Source organism: Gymnoscopelus braueri (assembly GCF_963280865.1).
Source record: "Gymnoscopelus braueri genome assembly, chromosome: 17".
Taxonomy (NCBI): domain Eukaryota; kingdom Metazoa; phylum Chordata; class Actinopteri; order Myctophiformes; family Myctophidae; genus Gymnoscopelus; species Gymnoscopelus braueri.
Window position 1 is genome coordinate 50,710,232 of NC_137617.1, and position 22,257 is coordinate 50,732,488.

Sequence of the window (22,257 nt, forward strand, 5' to 3'; positions counted from 1 at the left end):
CCTGACCCACAGGTTGAGAACCATTGGTCCCATTTAGCCACTTTCAGCCTTGCCTCCCTATTTCGGGCTTTATGTCATTATAGGTGCAAATCTTCAGAGAAAAAAAGTGTGAGCTTGTCGATCGGCTATTTTCAGTGAAAGCTTTCCCCACAATAACAGAAAACAGAAAATACACTAGTACTGAGCCCTGAGGGACTACTGTTACCCATAATGGGACTTAAGTGGTTAAATACTCTAATATATATATATAATATATAATATATAATAATGTTATGAGCACATCAAAAAATGAGAGATTGCGCACCCAATCGAGAACGTGCCCAATATGTAACACCCAGGATTCGAACCCGGGTGTCCCGTGTGGTCTAGGGGGAATTATTATTATTATTATTATTATTATTATTATTATTATTATTATTATTATTATTATTATTATTATTATTATTATTTTGTTTGAAATGTTCCTTTTTTAAAAGAAAAAAATAACCAGGTGAACAATTTGCACAAATAGCCAAGCTTGTAGAATAGATAGAGAACGTCGGGAGAACGTGACGTACGTCACCGCTCCTTCTTCAATGTACTCCTTTGGCCACGCGGAAGTGACGTATGAATGTTGCATCATGGATGCGAGCCCCCAGAACTGCGGTAGAACCAACGGTGACGCTGCCGTCCCCTGGTGGTCAAATCTAGGATCGCAACGCTTCCACATTTAAAACGCTACTGCGCATGCTTCTATCGTCCGAAACGCTAGTGCGCATGCTCTATTGGCTCCCGGTCCAGGAAGTAGAGGTACTTCCGGGTGCCTCAAACGCTGGTGCGCGTCTGGATGTCGTCGTCGTTTCTCTCCATGTTTACGTTCATAATCCTGTTTTATTAAACATAAAGTAACGTTATTAAGGCTTTGTTTGAGACGTTCATAACAGATGAGCTGAACGGCACGGTGTCTTCCTTTAACGGTAAGAAACTAAACACGCATTTCCGGTGAAATAGGCTTTAGACTGTAGACATACAGGGGCCAGTACTGCATTACAGCTAAATGTAGGCAGTGCTCCTTTAGAGCGGCTTAAGCAGTGGTGGGAAAAGTACTCAAATGCTCTACTTAAGTAAAAGTACCAATACTGCAATACAAAAATACTCTGTTACAAGTAAAAGTGCAGAATTAAAAATTTACTTGAGTAAAAGTACAAAAGTATTGGCATCAAAATGTACATAAAGTACCAAAAGTAAAAGTATTAAATATTTGAAAATAGCAGATCAAGCTCACAACGTAACTGTATGTTTGTAAATGTATTGTAACCCTTAATGATGATGTTTGAATATTTAGATACTAGCTTGCAGTGGTGGAAAAAGTACTCAAATGTTTTACTTAAGTAAAAGTATCAATACTGCAATGTAGAAGTACTCTGTTACAAGTAATAGTCTGGAATTCAAATTTTACATAAATAAAAGTACAAAAGTATTGGTATGAAAATGTACTTAAAGTACCAAAAATAAAAGTAGTAAAATGTTTGTTGAAAATAGCCGATCTACAAGTTTACAACGCGTCGCGATGCGACACGTTGTGAGCTTGTAGATCTGCTATTTTCAAATAGCCTAGGTATAAAATAGGGCTTAAGTGGTTAATGTATGTTTCATTATATCATAATTTATATCTGAAAAGTAACTAGTAACTAAAGTTTTCAAATAATTGTAGTGGAGTAAAAGTAAAATGTTTGCCTCACACACACACACACACACTCACACACACACACACTCACTCACTCACTCACTCACTCACTCACTCACTCACTCACTTGAGTTTGTCCAGCACTTCAGTCAGCCAGGCAGACTAATCATATTCCAGTTGTCCAGCTCTTCAGACCCAGATGGATGTTGGGATAGAGTAATATGTCCAATTTTCCATGGAGTAAATGTACTTTATAATTTGTTTTATTAACCCATTAAGACCTGAGGCCGATTATACAAATGTCTTTTAAATCCTTACAGTTAAAAAAAAACAAAAAAAAGCGTATGTTTCTATATCAGTGGTTCTCAAACTTTCTCATATCAAGGACCCCCAAAATTATATGTATTTGGCTGCGGACCCCCATCTCAAAATATGTATTCCAGAGGCCCCCCCCCCAGAAGCAAAGATTTGAGTTAAAAATAAATATATATATATATATATTCAAAGATTTGCACACATCTGATCTCCGTGGGGACGGCGGTCACAGAGAATATTCCATGAATTTTCAAAGGTAAAATAAAATAGCTCGTTTTGCTGGCAAGGGGACGAAAAACGTGTTTTGTTTTCATTCTGTCAGTCAATGTGTTAATGAGTTTCAGAGTCATGTCCAGACCCAGATGTCCACAGTGTGATGTAATAAATGTAATAATAATAATAATAATGTGTAATTACGTTTCAGATGTCCAGTTTCCCAGCTCTCCAGACACAGTGTGATGTAACTAATAAATGTAATAATAATAATAATAATAATGTATACGTGTGAGGAGATGCTTCAGGGCGGCCCTCACATCTAGTTTAACAAATACAGGTCAAGAGACCCAAAACGCCAAAGGCGGATGTGAGGAGATGCTTCGCGGCTTTCACATTTAGGCCCCAACCTTATATTGTAACCTTATATTGTATATCCGTGGCATGGCTCTGTAAGAGATATTTATGAACCATGACGGCGACCTGGCCTAATTATAGCTCTGCACACACGTCATGCGAAGTCCAGCCTCTCTGGCCTCTCTTCTCCTCTCCTCTCCTCTCCTCTCCTCTCCTCTCCTCTCCTCTCCTCTCGGCTCCTCTCCTCTCCTCCCTCCCCGCTTTGCTTTGCGGCCCTAACCTCTAGTCCCAACCTCCCAACCTCGGTCATGTGATAAAGAGTTCAGACTTCCTGTATCTGGTTGCTATGGCAACCTGCCAGATCAGGCTGAGGGTCTGATAGGCGAATCAGATAATCAATCAAGCCGACAGTCTGATCACTGATGGAGGTGGGATAAGATGCCTAAAACATAGCCAGAGCTCTGATCAACAGTCTGTGACGGGTCTTGGAGGCATGTGGAGTGATCCTGTGCTTGCGAATCGCTGTCGAACTTCGGAGCGTTTGTCAATTATATAGTAGTAAGAAGTAGTAAGATAGTAAGATAGTAAGATAAGATAAGATAGTAAGATGTATATTATGTTTCAGATGTCTAGTTTCCCAGCTCTCCAGACACAGTGTGATGTAATAAATGTAATAATAATAATAATAATGTATATTATGTTTCAGATGTCCAGTTTCCCAGCTCTCCAGACACAGTGTGATGTAATAAATGTAATAATAATAATAATAATGTATATTATGTTTCAGATGTCCAGTTTCCCAGCTCTCCAGACCCAGATGGCCAGTGTGATGGAGACTCTGGTCCACGCGGCGGTGGCTGAACTGGGTAAACTGGTGGAGGACAGCACCGTGTTCGTCTTCCACCTCCACCTGTCCAGAGAGGGAGGGGCCAACACCAGAGAGGGCGGAGTCATCAACACTGAGCCGGGCCGGGACCCCGACGTGAAGAAGGCTATGGTACTTCCATGTGTTTTGAACTCTTTGACTTCCAGGAATTCATTAATTCATTCATCCGTCTCCGGTCCTCTTGCCAGCGAAAACAGCGATTTTACTGAACCTTTGAAAAATCATGGAATATTCTCTGTCACCGCCGTCCTCACGGAGATCGGCTCATTACACACACGGGGGTGCCGTGGTAGAGGGGAAAAAATTGTCCAGTCGCGATCCTCCATTCCAGAGCTATGGCAGACTGGCCGTTTGAATGTGACTATCTGCTGTTTTTTTTAAAAACAGCAGAAAAACAACAGAAAGCCGAGAAAATGTGTCTTTTATAAATCCTTTAACATGAAAGGTGCCTAGACAGTTTTTATTGTGATCACGTGATTTCTGGGTGTACTCTTCTTCGGTGGTGCTTGGATCATTCACAGGCTGCGGAGTGCAAACCCCCCCCCCCCCCCCCTAAACCCCTCCCCCCCTAAAAATCGCCATAAGTCGTTTTTGGCAGTGAATGAGTTAATCTATATTAGTACATGGCTTGGTTGAATGCTCGATTCTCATTGGTGTGTTATTTTTGAATAATAACTGCTGAGCTCAATAGCAGACCTCTGTCTAATCAAAGACTCAGAGCACCTCGCTCATATCATATATATTGTAGCGAGAAATAGACGATACAGTAACCGAATACTGATTCTATTTTATCATCACTTCCCGTTGTTTTTTGTAGCCGTGTTACCGTGTATTAAGCGGGATTATCAATGGGGAGCAGGTCATTATTATAGAAAGAAATAGGTGAGTTTAGTAGATAATAGTAAGTAGTATAATAGTAGGAAAATAAAAAGACGCTATTTGTTTGGATGGGCCCAGGCCCACCTGTAGCTACGCCCCTGATTTGGGGGTCCTCGAAATGAAGATGTTTGAGAACCAATGAACTAGATCCACTTTGGAGCCACACCCCTCCCCATGTGGATCCTGAGATGCACATGATTAGATTTATTGTCTCCGGCAGGCCGAAGGCATGGCGAGAGAGTATGTTTTACCCCCTGTCCGTCCGTGTGTCCATCTGTCTGCGAGTGGCTAATCTCCGGCACCGTTGGCCTGGTCGCTGCGAAACTGTGCACACACACTCCCTGGATACCAATTCAGAAACTCTGCCCCACATTTTTCACATGGGCCTGTTAGAGCGCCACCAGCAGGCCAATTTGTGCAAAACCCTTATTTTTTGGGACGCTGTAGCCGCCCCTTTAAGTGGGGTTGGGACACCTCATTAGTACACCCTTCGCTGTACTGTGATTGGCTCATACATTAGTACACCCCTACATTAGTACACCCCTAGCTGTACTGTGATTGGCTGACTATTCAGCACTGTGATTGGCTAGCGAGACACATGATGAAATTAATAACCTATAAATAGGACTATGCACTTCAAAAAAACACTTCACACTGGGTGTGATTTTTGGTCGGTGAAACCGCCCCTATATGTGAGGTTTGGAAATTGCACCCCCCCAACCCTGCGCTGTGATTGGCCACCAGTGTACCCCCCTAACCCTGCACCGTGATTGGCCAATCACAGTCTATTCAGGACTGTGATTGGCTAGTGAAACATGACACATGTGCATAGCCCTATAAATAGGACTATGCACTTAAAAAAAACACATTTATGTTTTTTTTAAAGTTAGGGCTGTACAATGGTTGCTCAATATTACTTTTCTTTAAGTGAACTTCCATCACTGTGATGACCACTGTGACCACACCGCCCACTTCACACTGGGTGTGATTTTTTTATATTACTCCTACAGATTTTATCCAAACGTCACGCAAATCATTACACAGTATCTCTATAGTCATGTGATCAACACGGATCTGTCCCATTTCCCATATTCCATCCTCATTGCCTAAGGTTAGATTGAAAGAACGAGCCCAATCGATGGTCTTGAAGGGCGGATCCAAACCCAGGCGCAGGGATTCCTGCGCCGCTTCCTATTGCTTCACCAATGTGTGTCCCCGCCCGCCTGCGCCGACTTTTTTGCTCTTACTCCTTCAGATTCTGTCCAAAAATCACGCAAATCGGTACACAGTTTCTCTATAGTCATGTCATCAAGACGGATGTGTCCGATATTTCATATTCCATCTTAATTGGCTAACATTGGCTTACAAAGTTTGCAGGATAGGTCCGTTTTGAACAAAATGCCTCAAATCATGAACGCAGTGTGCGATTGCCGTGCAATTTCACACGCAATTTTGCCGCTTTTTCTAGTTTAATTACGTTTTGTGTTTTCCAGCTGCGTTTCCAGCGTCTGTTTGCCTCCACCATGGAGACCCTGGGGAACGAGGCCTTGGGGAAGCTGCAGAACATGGTGGAAGACGTGAAGGTCCTCATGGACTTTGAGGAGAAGCTCTTCAAAGACTCCAAAGGCAAGAGGAAGAGACCTCAGACCAGCGTCCTCCACATCCTGTCTGGAGGCAGCGTGGGTGAGTCACAGTGTTTACCACATGATCATTATGCTGAGTGACAAATGATTTAAAAACAAATCAGGCCTAGACACGCTGAGTGACAAATGATTGAAAAAAAAAATTAGGCCGAGTACAAGTACTTAATTTTGTGTACTCGCCAATACAGAGTACCAATAAGATTAGACCAGGAAAAGAACACTTATGCCATGTCACAATAGTACCAGGGCCGGACTGGGACCAAAATTCAGCCCTGGCATTTTGGTTCGGACCGGCCCACCACTCCCCGGGCCGTTTTGTCAACGGGGGGGGGGGGGGGGAGCGTTTCACTGTTTCAGCCCAGCACATGAACTCTGCAGCCGCACTGAGGCCCCTGCTGGAAAGCATCTCAGCCCAAACATTAACGTAACTAATAATTGGGCCACGCGACCCTAAAATGACCGTAATAATCCTAAAACGGGAGCGAAAATATGCCCGGTGGGCCCAGCGGCCCACCAATGCCCGGTACGCCAAATGGCCAGTCCGCCGCTGAATAGTACCATATCCAAAATCACAGGCGATATCCAGTCTGTTGTTTCCAAATGATTTGTGTTGCATTCTAATCTGTAGTGTGATGATGCTTGTGTGTCACAGAGGATGAACACTGCTATGGAAGAAGTCCCATACAAGAGGTGAGAGATGATATCTATATACAGTATACAGTGATGTTGATAGGTTTTCAATGTAATGGGTCCTGGCACCCAAGGGTGGTCTTTTAGATGTGGGTCCCAGGGACATTCAATGAGTCCTAATAAAACGTGTCATTCTTAACCAAGTGCAGCGTTTAACTTATGTTTGATCTCATATAGTCATAATAAATTAGTTATATTAATGTAGAAAATGTATCTGAAAGAAATAAACACAATTTTAAATCTGACTTTAAAATCAACTTTAATTTTTAAATCAACTTTAATATCTGCAAAATAAATGTATGCGAACATAGAACAGTAGGCTATATAAAGTAAATGGCACCAAAATACAGTGAATTGAAATAAAGTCATTGCAAATTAAATACTTTGGTGGCATTTAAATATGGTGCTATTTACAATTGATTTCGGGGACTGTACACGGCACAGACATTAACTTTTTTCAGCTCTGGGTGTTATACTAAAAAGTGTGACCCATAATAATATTAAAGACATGATTTTCAGTGATCCCCCCCCCCCCCCTAAAACATAATCATCAGGTATTATGGTTGTACAAGGAGGACGTTTTTTTTTTCAAAAAGTGTACAGAAAGTGTTAAAATTATGTTTTTATGTGGACACGCCTCCAGTTCATTAAGTATACCTGGTAGTGATGTGCGGGTCGGGTTTTTTCATGACCCGCCCCGCCCCAACCCGCGACGGAACGCGACCCGCCTCAACCCGCCCCGCGAACCCATATATAAATCTATGGCTCAACCCGCCCCGCGACCCGCGGTGGGAATATATATATATATTATATAGCGCTCTTTTAAGTACCCAAAGTTCCTTTAAATGTCTACAGTAGCACAACATTGTCATGGGCTGAATAAACAAGCATGTTGGTCAAAATAGGGTTTTTTTTTTTTTTTTTCGTGGAGAGCGGCTGACCCGCTCACCCTCAGCCCGCATAATTTTCTCTGAAATCCTGACTCGACCTACCCGCGCCGCGGGTTGACCCGCGGGTCCCGCGGGTTACGGGTCGACCCGCTCATCACTAATACCTGGTTCTCACCTTAGCACCTCCTCCACCACCTTAGCACCACCCACCTGTCCTAGTCCCTCCTCCTCCTCATGCCCACACCTGTTGTGTTATGATGATGAGGGGGAGGGTATATTTTTACTGTGTCATTAAAGCGCTGTTTTTCTATTGGCACGTTTGACCCTCAAGGTTTCAGCCTCCAGGAAGAAACTCAAAATAGTCAGAGAAGACATAAAACACCATAAAAACACCACCAGGGGGCTTAATGAAGTTCTATCAACCTCATAGACACATGAAAAACAGAAAAAGTGCAAAACCATGGCACCACCTCTTTAATATAGTAGTAATAATGATGATGATGATGATGATGATAATAATATAATGATAATAATAATGATAATAAAAATAATAATACAGACTTATATAGCACTTTTCTTAGTAACCTAGGTCGCTTTACAAAACAAAATAAACAACTTTATTTAGGAGCAAAGAAGTTAAAAGGCTAAAAACCAATCAGGTCAGGCCTATGAGCATCACTGTGTTACATAGTAAACATCCTCATAACGGGTGGTGTTGATATCGGCCCGTCGGTCTAATTGATTAATTAAAGTCTTTTTAATGTTGATCTGCTGTCAGATTATTGACGAGGAGGGCGTGGCCGAAGAAGTAGACGCTGGGTTTGTATTGGCCGTCAGCCTCAAAGACGAACACGGGGACATCGACCTGGAAGCCATCGCCACCAGTGAGTACAAAGCAATGGTAATAAGAATGATACATAGTCAGTGGTGTAAAGTAACTAAGTACATTTACTCAAGTACTGTACCTAAGTACAATTCTGATGTATTATTTTTTACTTTACTGGAGCATTTACGATTTTCAATACTTTTACTTCTAAATCAATCGCGACGCGACCCGTTGTGAGCTTGTAGATCTGCTATTTTCAAACATTTGAGTACTTTCACTTTTAGTACTTGAAGTATTCTGATGCCAATACTTTGGCACTTTTACTCAAGTAATATTTTGAACACAGGCCTTTTACTTGTAACCGAGTATTTTTATATTTTGGTATTGCTACTTTTACCTAAGTAAAATATCTGAGTACTTTTTCCGCCACTGATAATAGTTATAATGGAAACACGCCCCCTGGTGGCCTTTTGTGTGTTATCCATTTAGCATAATCTTTGACTGAATTACCTGTACTCAGTGGTGAAAAAAGTACTCAAATTCCTTACCTAAGTAAAAGTACCAATACTGCAATATAGAAATAGCCAAAATTCAAAATGTACTTGAGTAAAAGTACAAAAGTATTAGCATCAAAATGTATTTAAAGTACCAAAAGTAAAAGTATTAAAATATTTGAAAATAGCAGATCTACAAGCTCACAACACGTCGCGATGCGACGCGTTGTGAGCTTGTAGATCTGCTATTTTCAAATATCCTAGGTATAAAATAGGTTTAAAGTGGTTAATGTATATTTCATAATATCATAATTTATATCTGAAGAGTAACTAGTAACTAAAGTTTTCAAATAATTGTAGTGGAGTAAAAGTACAATATTTGCCTCTGAGATGAGTGGAGTAGAAGTAAAAGTATTGGAAATTGGAAATACTCAAGTAAAGTACAAATACCTCAAAATTGTACTTAACTCTTACCCTGCCAGAGTTTTTTCAAAAAGTCTGTAGCCTCTGCCAGGGTTTTGACCGATTTTGGTACCTTTTCGCATAGCCACAGAATATTTTTCTCCAGTATGATTGATCCCAGATAATTTCTAATCACAGATGAGATTCAGGTGTGGTTTCACAAATGTCAACGAGGTCAATTTGACCTTGTTGTCATGTGTTGTTTGATGTTTGAAAATAGCTCAAAACCAGTAGTTTCAAACCAAAAAACATTGTGAATTGTTTGTCCGTTTCAATTTTAACATTGAAGTGAATGGAGCAGCAAATCTTTGGGAATTGTTATCTCCTTATTCGTTTGGAATATCGAAAAGGTGTCAATCTTAAATAATTAGAGAATCTTTTTAGAAAATTTTTTTTTTTGAAAATTTTTTTTTTTTTTTTTTTTTTTTAAGACGTTTTTTAACGTCTTTGGCAGGCAATAGCTGAAGGCCCAAAGACGTTAATAAACGTCTTTGGCAGTTATAGAGTTAAAGGTAGGGTAAGTGATTTGCAATTATTCAAATAATTGCAAAATGGGTCTATGTTCTGACAGTGCTCGTTACTATAGAGTGTCCTGTCCATATAAGGAGTCTCCATGTCTCTCCAGCTCTTCATAAAACAGAAAATTCATTTTCGTGTCAGTTTCAGTTTCATTTCCAATTTTATCCAATCAGGATAGAGAAATCAATCAGGATATAGATTAAACAAGTGAAATTGGAAGTGATGACACTAAGAAATGAGCAGGCAAAATTTGAACTGGAACACTATAAAAATGAAGCTTAAAAATGGGTACTTTCTCCTGATTGGCTGAGATTTTGACACCTACCAAAAAATGTATTTTCTGTTTATTAAAGAGCTGGAGAGACGGAGAGACTCCTGTTACTGAACAAACACTCTATAGCAATGATTACTATCAGAATATAGTGCTTTAACCTTTAAAAAAAATACTTTTTGTTTTAACCCAAAAATATCACTTACCCTACCTTTAAGTACAGTACTTACGTAAATGTACTTAGTTACTTTCCACCACTGATTAGCTGTACTGTTAATAATCTTGTTAATAAAGTATTCAATCAATCAATCGATCATTCTCTCCAGGAGCCGCAGCTGAAGCAGAGGCCTCGTTAGACCCCGCCCCCTCCTCCCAGGGGGGCGTGTCCCGCGCCCTGGACCTCAGCAGTCGCCAGACACAGAACAAGGTTATTAGAATAACTTACAGCTTTTTTACCTAGTTTTATTTTAAAAGATTTTTGTTTTTGAATTTCTGTTTAGTTTACATTCGTTTCGCATGTTATGTTTTAAAACATTTTGTTTAGTTTTTACAAGTGTTAGTTTCAGTTATTTTGTATTATTGTAATACAGAGTAGTTAGAGGCAAGCTTAAAAAAAAGAAAAGAAAAGATCCACGAATAAAATAGCAGATCTACAAGCTCACAGCAGGCCACGGCTTGTAGCTTGTAGATCGGCTATTTTCGCTATTTGAAAAGTTTTGACAACGGAGCTAAAAAAACTGCTGCAGCTTAAATATGATTTGAGTTATTGTTTCAGTAACAGCTTTGTAAACGGTTTCAGATGGTAAAACTAAATGATAAAGCCACGTTTCTATTTTTAATTTACGTTAAAACTCAAATCTCAAGTCTTTTTCAAAATAGTTTTTTAAAATAGATTTGGTTTTAGTTAATTACATGGGTTAAAGTTCTCAGTCACCGCCACTGATGTCAGTCATGTATGATTCCATAGAAGCCAGCAGCATGTCTTCTATGGAAGCATGCTGCGCTGCGAAAATAGCTGATCTACAAGCTCTCAATGTGTCCGCATTGAGAGCTTGTAGATCGGCTATTTTCGGTAATTATTCTAAGATTAGAGCATTCGAAGTGGTCAAACTAGAAATATGTTAAGAAGCATCTTCCATAAGATCTTAATAGTCTCAGATGCTTCATATAAAAGCTAAAGTTAAAGTCTCAGTCTGTGATTTCTTCACCTGGTTGACAGTATGTAGAACAGCAGGAACAATGTTACTGAAATAATAACTTCACATTTTGTGTTAATTGTTTAGGAATCAGTGCTAGTGTGGGGTGGGGGGGGGGGGTCACACATTAGTTTAAACATTGTCAGTCGTGAGATTTTATTTTGCTTTAGTCCATGCTAAGTCTGATTTAGAAGTTAAAGGAGTAGTTCACCCAAAACATGACTTATTTTCTACCAATGAATTCATGGAGATTTGTTCTGTTATTGTCACATTCCTGCGTCAATAACTTGATGACCGGAGACTCAAAGAGTCTCCTACTGACCGATGACCCGGTCATCAGATTATTGGCTCAGTAATGCGACAAAAACAAAAATCATTTTTTTGGGTGAACTTTTCCTTTTGAAGCCTCGTTTTTTTATTTTATTATTATTTTATTTTTTTCCATGCTTTTTTTTGTACAAAGTGGTATTTATTCTCTGTATTTTTATGTTGATTTTTGAACTGTTTGGTTGCTACCATATATGTCTATGAAATGAATACCAAGAACCCCAACAGAAACAAGTCCGCAAGGACTTTTTTGGTCGGACCTTTTAGACAAAAGTATTATAAATGTAACTGTGTTGTTTTACATTCTTTTTGCCTAATAAAAATGTCAATCAATCAATCAATCAAGTTAAAGCTCCAATGTCTTTTTCAATGTAGATGTTGTTAAACCTACTGTGAACCCTTTCCTCCCTCCAGGCCTCCGGTCCTCCCAGCGTGGCGGACATCCTGTCGGGCCGTAAGAAGCACTTCCTGTGTCCTCACTGTGGGAAGAGCCTGTCCAAGGCGGAGGGTCTGCGTCTGCACCTGCGCATCCACACGGGAGAGAAGCCCTTCGTCTGCGGCGTCTGCGACAAGCGCTTCGCCCAGCGCGGCGGGCTGCGGAGGCACGTGCGCACGCACACGGGCGAGAAGCCCTACCCGTGCACGCACTGCGGCATGCGCTTCGCCGCGGCGGACGCGCTGCGGCACCACGGCGCCGTGCACACCCGCCTGAAGCCTTACCCCTGCACCGTGTGTGGGAAGACCTTCAGCGCCAAGAAGAACCTGGCCAGACACGTGCGCACGCACAGCGGTAAGGAAGGACCTGATGCACACACACGCACACACACGCGCGCGCGCGCACGCGCACACACACACACACACACACACACACACAGACACAGACAGACAGACAGACAGACAGACAGACAGACAGACAGACAGACAGACAGACACACACACACACACACACACACACAGACACACACACACAGACAGACAGACAGACAGACAGACAGACAGACAGACAGACAGACAGACAGACACACAGACACACAGACAGACAGACAGACAGACACACACACACACACACACACACACACACACACACACACACACACACACACACACACACACACACACACACACAGAGACACAGACAGACAGACAGACAGACAGACAGACAGACACACACACAGAGACACAGACACACAGACAGACAGACAGACAGACACACACACAGAGACACAGACACACAGACAGACAGACAGACACACACACACACACACACACACACACACACACACACACACACACACACACACACACACACACACACACACACACACAGAGACACAGACAGACAGACAGACAGACAGACAGACAGACAGACAGACAGACAGACACACACACACACACACACACACAGACACACACAGACAGACAGACAGACAGACAGACAGACAGACAGACAGACAGACAGACAGACAGACAGACACACACACACACACACACACAGACAGACAGACAGACAGACAGACAGACAGACAGACAGACAGACAGACAGACAGACAGACAGACAGACAGACAGACAGACAGACAGACAGACAGACAGACAGACAGACAGACAGACAGAGGTAGGAAGAACCTGATGCGTGCGCACATACACACACACACACACACATATTCTTTTCAGGGGAACAGTTTTTTATTGACGTCACGTCAAAGCGTGCGCGCACACACGTGCATGCGCGAGCAGCACGTGTGTGCGCCTACATGTGCGCACAGAACAGCTGATTTGAGTCAACTCGTGAGGAGACCAGCATTAGAAAGCATCTTCTAATACTAATAATAAGTATATTTTGATACCAATACTTTTGTACTTTTACTCAAGTAAATTCTTAATTCCGAACTTTGACTTGTAACAGAGTGTTTCTACATTGCAGTATTGATACTTTTACTTAAGTAAACAATTAAAGTGAAGAGGTCAAATGAACAAGAGGTCAAATGAACAAGAGGTCAAATGAAGTGGTCCTTTGACTAACATGAATGATTTAACTCATTGAGTGCCATTGATTGAGTGTTTCATGTGTTTTACCGCAATGGCGCAACGTGCCAATGACGTGTTTGACGTGTTTTTGTTCAGAACCCAAGATATCATTATCTGAAGATTTGCTGCTCCATTCACTCCTTGTTTAAAGGATCTACACCATGAATTTAAAAAATAGATTTGATATTTAATATCATATGGTGTATGTCCCTCAAACCTTTTTCAAAAGGTTTGAGCCTAAATCATCACTCAGATATACTCATCCCAAGTCAATTGTCTCTGGCTTATACAGCACTTTCAGCTGCAATACCAAAACGTCCTCTTGGGCAGGGGGGGGGCTACTGAGCAATTCTGTCTGGCCAGCATCAATGCAATGGCAATGCAAGTGATGTCACTTGCATTGCCATTCTGAAATGACCTGTTCAGACACGCCCATTCTGAAAATCTCTGAAATGAGAATGAATGACTGAATGTTAAAAAAAAATATTTTTTGGGGTACAAGAGACACTGGGGAGCCCAAAAAATACCCCCCCTCCCAAAAGAAAAATGAAATTCATGGTGTGGCCCCTTTAACTTATTACTGAAAAAGGCTGTATCTCCTGAGCACTTTTTTTTTACTATGTATTTTTGTCCCAGACATCAGACATTTAATGTCAACAAGGTCGCAATGACCTCGTTGACATTTGTGAAACCACACAGTGCAACCCTCAGTGATTAGCAGCCACCAGGGGATCCATCATACTGGAGATACATATTCTGTGAATACTTGAAAATCTAAGATAAATTGAAACATCTCTGGCACTGGGACCACACAGACAGAGATAATTCTTGCACTCAATGAGTTATTAGATTCTTGCTGTTTTTTTCCCACACAGGGGAGAAGGCGTACAGCTGTGACCAGTGTGGGAAAGGCTTCACAAACACCTACACTCTGAAGCACCACAAGATGAAGCACATGGGGGTCACGCCCTTCAAGGTCTGTGTTATAGTTATGAATGAAACACATGGGCGTCACGCCCTTCAAGGTCTGTGTTATACTGTATATATAGTTATGACAGTTTCTTTTCAGAAACCTGCCAACCAGGTTTGGTCATTTCAAACAAGAGTTCCAACGCCTATTATCTTTATTTTCTTTAGTATTGCAAGAGCATGGAAACAAAGACATTGCTCTTGCGTTAATACTAGTAACAAAATAATAATTACGGTTGAAATCGTGTTACCTGCCTAACGATGACAGTGGGGAGACTTTCTGAACTGTCCACACAACCTTTTCATGTCAAGGACCCCCAAAATGTATTTGTCCACGGACCCCCATCTCAAAATATGTTGTTCCAGGGACCCCCCCAGAAGATTTGAGTTAAAGAAAAAAAAAGAGATATAGATATAATTCAAAGATTTGTACGACTTTTCGCAAAGTTTTGAAAAAATAAACCCTAACCCTATTTTTTGAACAGCCCAAAGAAACCTGAACTCTAATAACTCTTCTCTGTCCCGGGTGTGTCCTCAGTGCCCTCACTGCCCCAAGGCCTTCACCAGCGCCATCATCCTGCGGGGTCACCTCAGGGTGCACAAGGCCTACACGCCGCTGCCTTGTGACCTCTGTGACAAGAAGCTCCGCAACGCCTACTCCCTGAAGACCCACATGGCCGTCCACACCAAGCCCTTCAAGTGCAAACGTAATCTATCTGATGTTCACCATCTGTTTATTGTCTCCGCCAGGCCGAAAGGCATGGCGAGAGAGTATGTTTTACCCCCTGTCCGTCCGTCCGTCCGTTTGTGTGTCCGTCCGTCCATCTGTCTGTGAACAGCTAATCTCAGGCACCGTTGGCCCGGTCGCTCCAAAACTGTGCACACACACTCCCTGGATGCCAATTCAGAACCTCTGCCCCAAATTTTTCACATGGGCCTGTTATAGCGCCACCAGGAGGCCGATTTGTGCAAAACCCTTTTACTCCTACAGATTTTATCCAAATGTCATGCAAATCGGTACACAGTATCTCTATAGTCATGTGATCAACACGGATCTGTCCGATTGTCCATATTCCATCCTCATTGGCTAAGGTTGGCTTCCAAAATTTGCAGGATTGGTTCGTTTTGAACAAAATGCCTCAAATCATGAACGCAGCTTCCGCTTTCCGTGCAATTTCACACGCAAATTCCCACTAGGCTGAGGAAGAAATGCCACCCTTTTCACATTGGCCTGTTATAGCGCCACCAACAGGTCTAATTTAGCAAAACACATTTTTGGAACAAAATGCCTCAAATCATCAATGCAAGGTCCGATTGCCGTGAAAGGCCCAAGAAGAAATGGCACCCTTTTCACATTGGCCTATTATAGCGCCACCAGGAGGCCACAATAACCTACCTAACCTGGTGGAGACCTGTGCTCCGAGGAGCACTTTTTCTAGTTACAGTTGTTTTCAACCCTTTTCATATCAACGGCCCATTATTTATTGTGCATTTGAGCCACAGAACCACCATGTGATGAGTTTTAGACTCTCAGATCCAAGACTTAGAATGTTTTGTTATTGTTGGATAAGATACGATTTTGTCCACAATTCCATCCATGCTGTATTGATGTTGGTTCCATAGGAGAGATAACAGGCACACGTTGATCAAAATAACGTTTTTTTAAATTAAGTAATGCAGATGTTTAACAATAATTTAACTCTTGAGAGCGTAAAATGAAACCAAATGGACCCGTAAGGGTCCATTTGGTTTCATTTTACGCTCTCAAGAGTTAAAGATCTACAGTATAAGGGTCCATTTGGTTACCAACTCTCCATCATTTAGCTGGGGACCACCTGGAACCCCCTCAAGGACCACTGGTGGTCCCCGGACCACTGGTTGAAAACCGCTGGTTTATTACACACAGTCGTCGTTCTTTTTACATTTCTTTTTGACTTTTATGTTTTCAATGTCAGTTTATTTTTTAAAGGAGAATTCCGGACTACCTTTTTGTTACCTTTTATATGATGTGATTATAATCCTATAGGACGAGTAGTAGTACAGTAGAAAGACGAGTAGTACAGTAGAAAGAAATCCTAACTCTATCCTGAGTCCATAGCAGCTAAAACCCTGACCGTACGGTCCATACGCTAGATCGCGTATTTTAACACATCAGTGGGTGCCAGAATTTTATAATAACAGATTTACGTTCGGTGCCAGAAATCTCACCGTTAAGCTGCGCGGCGCTGTGTAAACTGTAGACTCCACGACGTGCAGTCCATGTGAAACAAAGCATGCGTTCATTTTGCACGACGGTCCTGGCTAACACCTGGAACCATAACATCTCTCACACGAGTAACAATGGCGCAGCGATCGTCCATACAAAATGAGTCGTTTTCCCCAAAAAAGTTTGGGAGTTATAGGGGTTTTAGAGAAGGAGATAGAACGGAAGCGGATGGGAGCCATGTTTTTTGGCACGGTGATCCATCTGTCCTTTCCTTCTCAGAATCACCCACGGGTGATTCCAGAGCTGCTCCAGCCCCTCCCGTGTGAAAAAAACCTAAAAGACTGAAAACACAGTTCAGACCGTGTTCGGCACCGAAGCGCTACTCTGTGAAAACACGGTTCAGACCATGTTTGGCACCCGATGTGTTAATAGCTTTTTTGTTTTCTTTTTTTTTTTGTGAGATCTGACGTTCATATGGACAGAAACCTGGCCACAGTCTTTTTGGCTCAAACGGGCCGCCATAATCTCGTCTTGCGAGACTTCCGGAGGGAGGGGGCGCATCCAACACCAAGGGAGGGAGGGGGCGCATCCAACACCAAGGGAGGGAGGGGGCGCATCCAACACAAACAACAAACTGTGGAGGGTTTGCTGTCGATGTGAACCTCAGATTTCACCCAAAAAATTGTAATACGAGATCTAGCGCATAGATGTAGGACGTCTGGTTTTTAGCTGCGGTGGGACTCAGGACAGAGTTAGATAGAATTGTTTCTACTGTCCCAATCGTCTTAGGATATAATAATAGTCCGGAATTCTCCTTTAAAGCCAGTTTGCTAGTTTAGTGTTTTACGCTTCGTTTTACTTTGGTTTTGATGAGTTTTTTGTTCATTATAGTAATATATAGTAATAATTAATTAGTAAACAGTGATTGTCTGGTCTCCCTCTCAGAGTGCGATCAGAGCTTCCATAACCGTAGCAACCTGAAGGCTCACTCCTGGTCCCACACGGGTAAGACCATCCCCTGTGAGTTCTGTGACAAGACGTTTGACAACCCTCTGAAGCACCGGGCGCACGCACGCCGACACGTCCCCGAAAAACCCTACAGCTGCAACTTCTGCCAGGAGAGGTTTGGCACTGCCAAAGTGTAAGAGCCGTCTGGAATTAATTTAATTTCTTTAAGCGGTGTCATTCGCTCCTACCAGTGTGTGTGTGTGTGTGTGTGTGTGTGTGTGTGTGTGTGTGTGTGTGTGTGTGTGTGTGTGTGTGTGTGTGTGTGCGTGTGCGTGCGTGCGTGGCATAGACATCTTCATCTGATTGCAACACAAACTCTGTTCTTTTTAAATAATTCATATTAAGTTAGTTTTAGTCAGTGGTGGAAAAAGTACTCAAATGTTTTACTTAAGTAAAAGTATCAATACTGCAGTGTATAAATACTCTGTTACAACTAAGTTAGGTATTAAAAATTTACTTGAGTAAAAGTACAAAAGTATTGGCATCAAAATGTACTTAAAGTACCATTAACACATTGAATGCCAAAAACGGTCCGGACCGTTTTTGAGGGTCCAAACGAGAAGTGCCGAAAACGGTCCGGACCGTTTTTGACCCAATTCTATTTTTATACATGTGGGCCACGTGGGGCGCTAAAACGAAACTTTGACATCACCCAAGCAGTTTCTGAGAAGAAGAGGCTGGATGTGGCTCCATGTCAAAAATCCTTCCGGTCGGCGTTTTCAATGTTATCTCCTTGATTAAAAGCTTAATATCTCCATTTCTTTTTAATGTGGTGGAAACGAGCCGTTTTCGATCGGCGATCACGCTGCAATGGAGGGTCGCGTTGGAAATATTATTGTTCCAGGCGTTAGTCGGGACCCTCCGCCGTCTCGCACGCACGCTTTGTTTACATGCATTTCCGCGTCGGGGCTTCTCACAGCACGAAATGTATAACGCAAGTGGATGGAAGAAATGCTGGCACTCAACGTATAATATTTTAATAAACCTCTGGCACCCAATGTGTTAACTGCCAGAGGTATTTTCATATTTTTTTAGCCAGTGCCAGAGATTTTTCATTGAAAAAAAAAAAGTACTCAGGAGCCGAGATACAGAATTTTTAAGTTTTAAGTTAACAAGGAAGTGGATAGGAGTCTAGATCTTCGAAAAATCATATCTCCTTGGTCTTTGGGTCAAATTGGAATTTTATTGGAAAATATATATATATATATATATATATATTATTTTTTTTGTTCACGTAGATCTACGCGATTGGCAGTGAATCAGTTAAGGACTCATTGTGCAGAATGTCCCATTTCACAAGTTCAAAATGTATAAGAATCTTTTAGAAATAGCAGATCTACAAGCTCACAATGTGTCGCATCGATCTGCTATTTCTAAAAGGCCAAAATGTACACAGGGCTGAAGTGGTTAATGTATGTTTTGTAATAATAATCTAAATCTACAAAGTAACTAGTAATTAACGGAGTAAAAGTACAATATTTGCCTCTGAGATGTAGTGGAGTAGAAGTAAAAGTACTGAAAACTGGAATTAAAAAAGAAGAAAAAAACTCAACACTGTACTTAAAGTACAGTACTTGAGTAAATGTACTTAGTTACTTTACGCCGCGGCACTGTAGTGACGTTGTGCTCCCCCTACAGGCTGGTGAAACACGTAGACGTGCATCACACGCGGAGCGAGACGGAGTTCGAGTGCAAGCTGTGCGGGGACAGCTTCTCCACGAGGTACCAGCTGAGCAAACACAAGCAGCAGACACACCCCGCCAAGCCCAAACGCTACGACTGTCGCAGGTATGGATATATGCAGGGCTGGACTTACCGTTGGGCTAGGGTGGGCTGCAGCCCAGGGGCCCCCAACTGGGGGGGCTTAAAAAAAATACATATTTTTTTTACATTTTTTTAATTTTTACTTTTTTATTTATTTTTATGATCAAATTGTAACCCTACCCAATTAAATTGTTTGAAAAAAAAGTGCTGCGTGCACGTGCATGCGTGCCATGGGGGGGGGGCTCAAAAATCACTCTAGGCCAGGGGCCTCAACTCCTATAAATCCGACCTTATCCGTATATAGGTTAATTATCCCTTGCTTTAATCCGTGGTGGCGCCCCCTACAGGTGTGGCAGGAGGTACCCCAGCCACCGCAGCCTGAAGACGCACGAATGTGTGAAACCGCCTCACTGAAGGATGAGAACCTGAACCTACCGAGAACCTACTGAGAACCTGAACCTACTGAGAACCTACTGAGAACCTACTGAGAACCTACTGGAGTCCAGGCTGGTGTAGGAGATAGGGTCGGGTTGGGTTCCTGAACCAGAGGAACTGGATCCAATAACATTGAGGAACATTTTGGGAACCAGGTTTTAGAGCTGTTATGTGGACTTTCACGTCTGCTGGTACCAGTGGTTCTCACACTTATTTTTTTTTACTTAAAGGACCATCATCATGACTCTCAGAGTTACAGACCCTGTAAGGGTCCATTAGTAACCCAGAGAACCACTACAGTAATATGAATTGCAATACTGGATGTATGATTGAATCAATGAAGGTCACAATTATATGGATTTTATTTTTTAAACATAGGAATGGTTTAAGGGAATCGTTAAGGAACCAGAATCGTTAAAATCCTTTAAGGCAGGGGTCTTCAACAGAGGGTCCGGGACCCCTAGGGGGTCCTCAGAGGTACTGCAGGGGGGTGGTGCCAAATCTTTGTGTATAATGCTTTATAGATACGGGATGCATACCAACCTTTTGATTTATTTATTAACCACTTGAACCCTAGCATCCCTATTCTGGGGGGAAAATAGCCGATCTACAAGCTTGTAGAGCTTGTAGATCGGCTATTTTCGGCGAAGAGGTCATCATGTCTGTCTACTCACTGTGTGTCTTAGAGGAGGGCGGTTCAGGATCCTGCCTACCAGTGACATCATAGCTAGGCAGGTTTGGTCATTTTCTTTTTTTTTTAATGAATGCAAGAGCAACGTCTTCTCTTTCATTCAGCATGCTGACTGTCCAGGAAAGAGAGAGGTTGCAGGTTTCTATTGGCTTAGATACATCGATGATGTCACTGGTAGTCAGGTTCCTGAACTGTCCACAGCCCTCCAATGAGAACACAGAGTGAGTAGAATGAGACAAAAACAAAAACAATATCCATGAATTCAAGTCTCCATGGGGTGACTAATCAAAAGGAAAAAATATTGTTTTGGGTGAACTATCCCTTTAAGCCCAGTCTGAATGTGATTAAAAAACAGTCAGACAGACAGACAGACAGACAGACAGACAGACAGACAGACAGAGGTAGGAAGAACCTGATGCGTGCGCACATACACACACACACACACACACACACACACACACACACACACACACACACACACACACACACACACACACACATATTCATGGGGTGACTAATCGAAAGGAAACAATATTGTTTTGGGTGAACTATCCCTTTAAGCCCAGTCTGAATGTGATTAAAAAACAGACAGACAGACAGACAGTCAGTCAGTCAGTCAGTCAGTCAGTCAGACAGACAACTTCAACTTCAGAGTTGAGATAAATAAAATGTTATCGTTTAATCTATGCATCTTGTATCGTCTCATCTTTTGTCTGGGTTTATTCTGTTGCTTGAGGGTTTTTGTTGTTTTGTTGTGGTAGCGATGCGACCCATTGTGAGCTTGTAGATCTGCTATTTTCAAAAAATATTTATACATTTGAAATCTTGAAACGGGACATTCTGCATAATGAGTACTTTTTACTTTTGGTACCTTAAGTACATGTTGATACCAGTACTGTTGTACTTTTACTCAAGTACATTTTTAATTCCTGACTTTTACAGTTGTAACAGAGTATTTCTACATTGCAGTATTGATACTTTTACTTAAGTAAAACATGTGAGTACTTTTTCCACCACTGCGCCCCCTACAGGTCTGGTCAGTTGCATTTTCCCATTAACCAGACCTGTAGGGGGCGCACTGGAACAAGTAAATTAATATCCGTCTAGTCAACATATTTTTATTGTATGCCCAACAAGTGTATTTCACAGTAAAGGTTTGTTTCTTAGAGCTTCCCCACCACATAGGAGAGACTTTTAACGTCATAAAAATGTCTTTGTTTCGGCGAGAAGTGAAACGGTTTACTTTATATTTTCACGACAGTTTAAACATCGTACGAGCTGCTGGCTTAGCGATGGTTCACATGACGCAAGCGTCATGGCGCTACTTGTTCCTGCTTTTTGAATCTTTTCTATTTACAACCCGTACATCTACATAAACGTTCATATGTAAAATATAAAGTGCTGACTTTATGGCCACGGATGTAACAAGTTAAAACGCCAGGGTCTAAATACTCGTGTCTTCCGTATTGTTCAATAAAAAGCATTTTATACCGATCGTTGGCCATTTTCTTAGAATCGTCTCCA

The 22,257-nt window shown here is 41.9% G+C and overlaps 1 protein-coding gene across 1 annotated transcript; it reads left to right on the top strand.

The window, feature by feature from the left end:
* Positions 1–872: 872 nt before the first annotated feature.
* LOC308104855 (uncharacterized protein) lies at positions 873–21,221 on the top strand. The gene is made up of 12 exons (XM_080455428.1): positions 873–956; positions 3,339–3,548; positions 5,810–5,999; positions 6,612–6,649; positions 8,318–8,423; positions 10,438–10,538; positions 12,049–12,424; positions 14,536–14,636; positions 15,168–15,336; positions 17,781–17,976; positions 19,482–19,631; positions 19,955–21,221. The coding sequence occupies exons 2-12, from the start codon at positions 3,339–3,341 to the stop codon at positions 20,019–20,021; spliced, it is 1,704 nt and encodes a 567-aa protein (XP_080311554.1). The 5' UTR covers positions 873–956; the 3' UTR covers positions 20,022–21,221.
* Positions 21,222–22,257: the final 1,036 nt, after the last annotated feature.

What these genes read in the sequence shown, in the direction of transcription:
- LOC308104855 (XM_080455428.1), top strand. Translation starts at nt 3,339, where the DNA reads ATGTCCAGTTTCCCAGCTCTCCAGACCCAGATGGCCAGTGTGATGGAG. An exon ending in CCGACGTGAAGAAGGCTATG is followed by an intron (nt 3,549 to 5,809) that starts GTACTTCCATGT and finishes TGTGTTTTCCAG; the next exon opens with CTGCGTTTCCAGCGTCTGTT. An exon ending in CAAGCCCTTCAAGTGCAAAC is followed by an intron (nt 15,337 to 17,780) that starts GTAATCTATCTG and finishes TCTCCCTCTCAG; the next exon opens with AGTGCGATCAGAGCTTCCAT.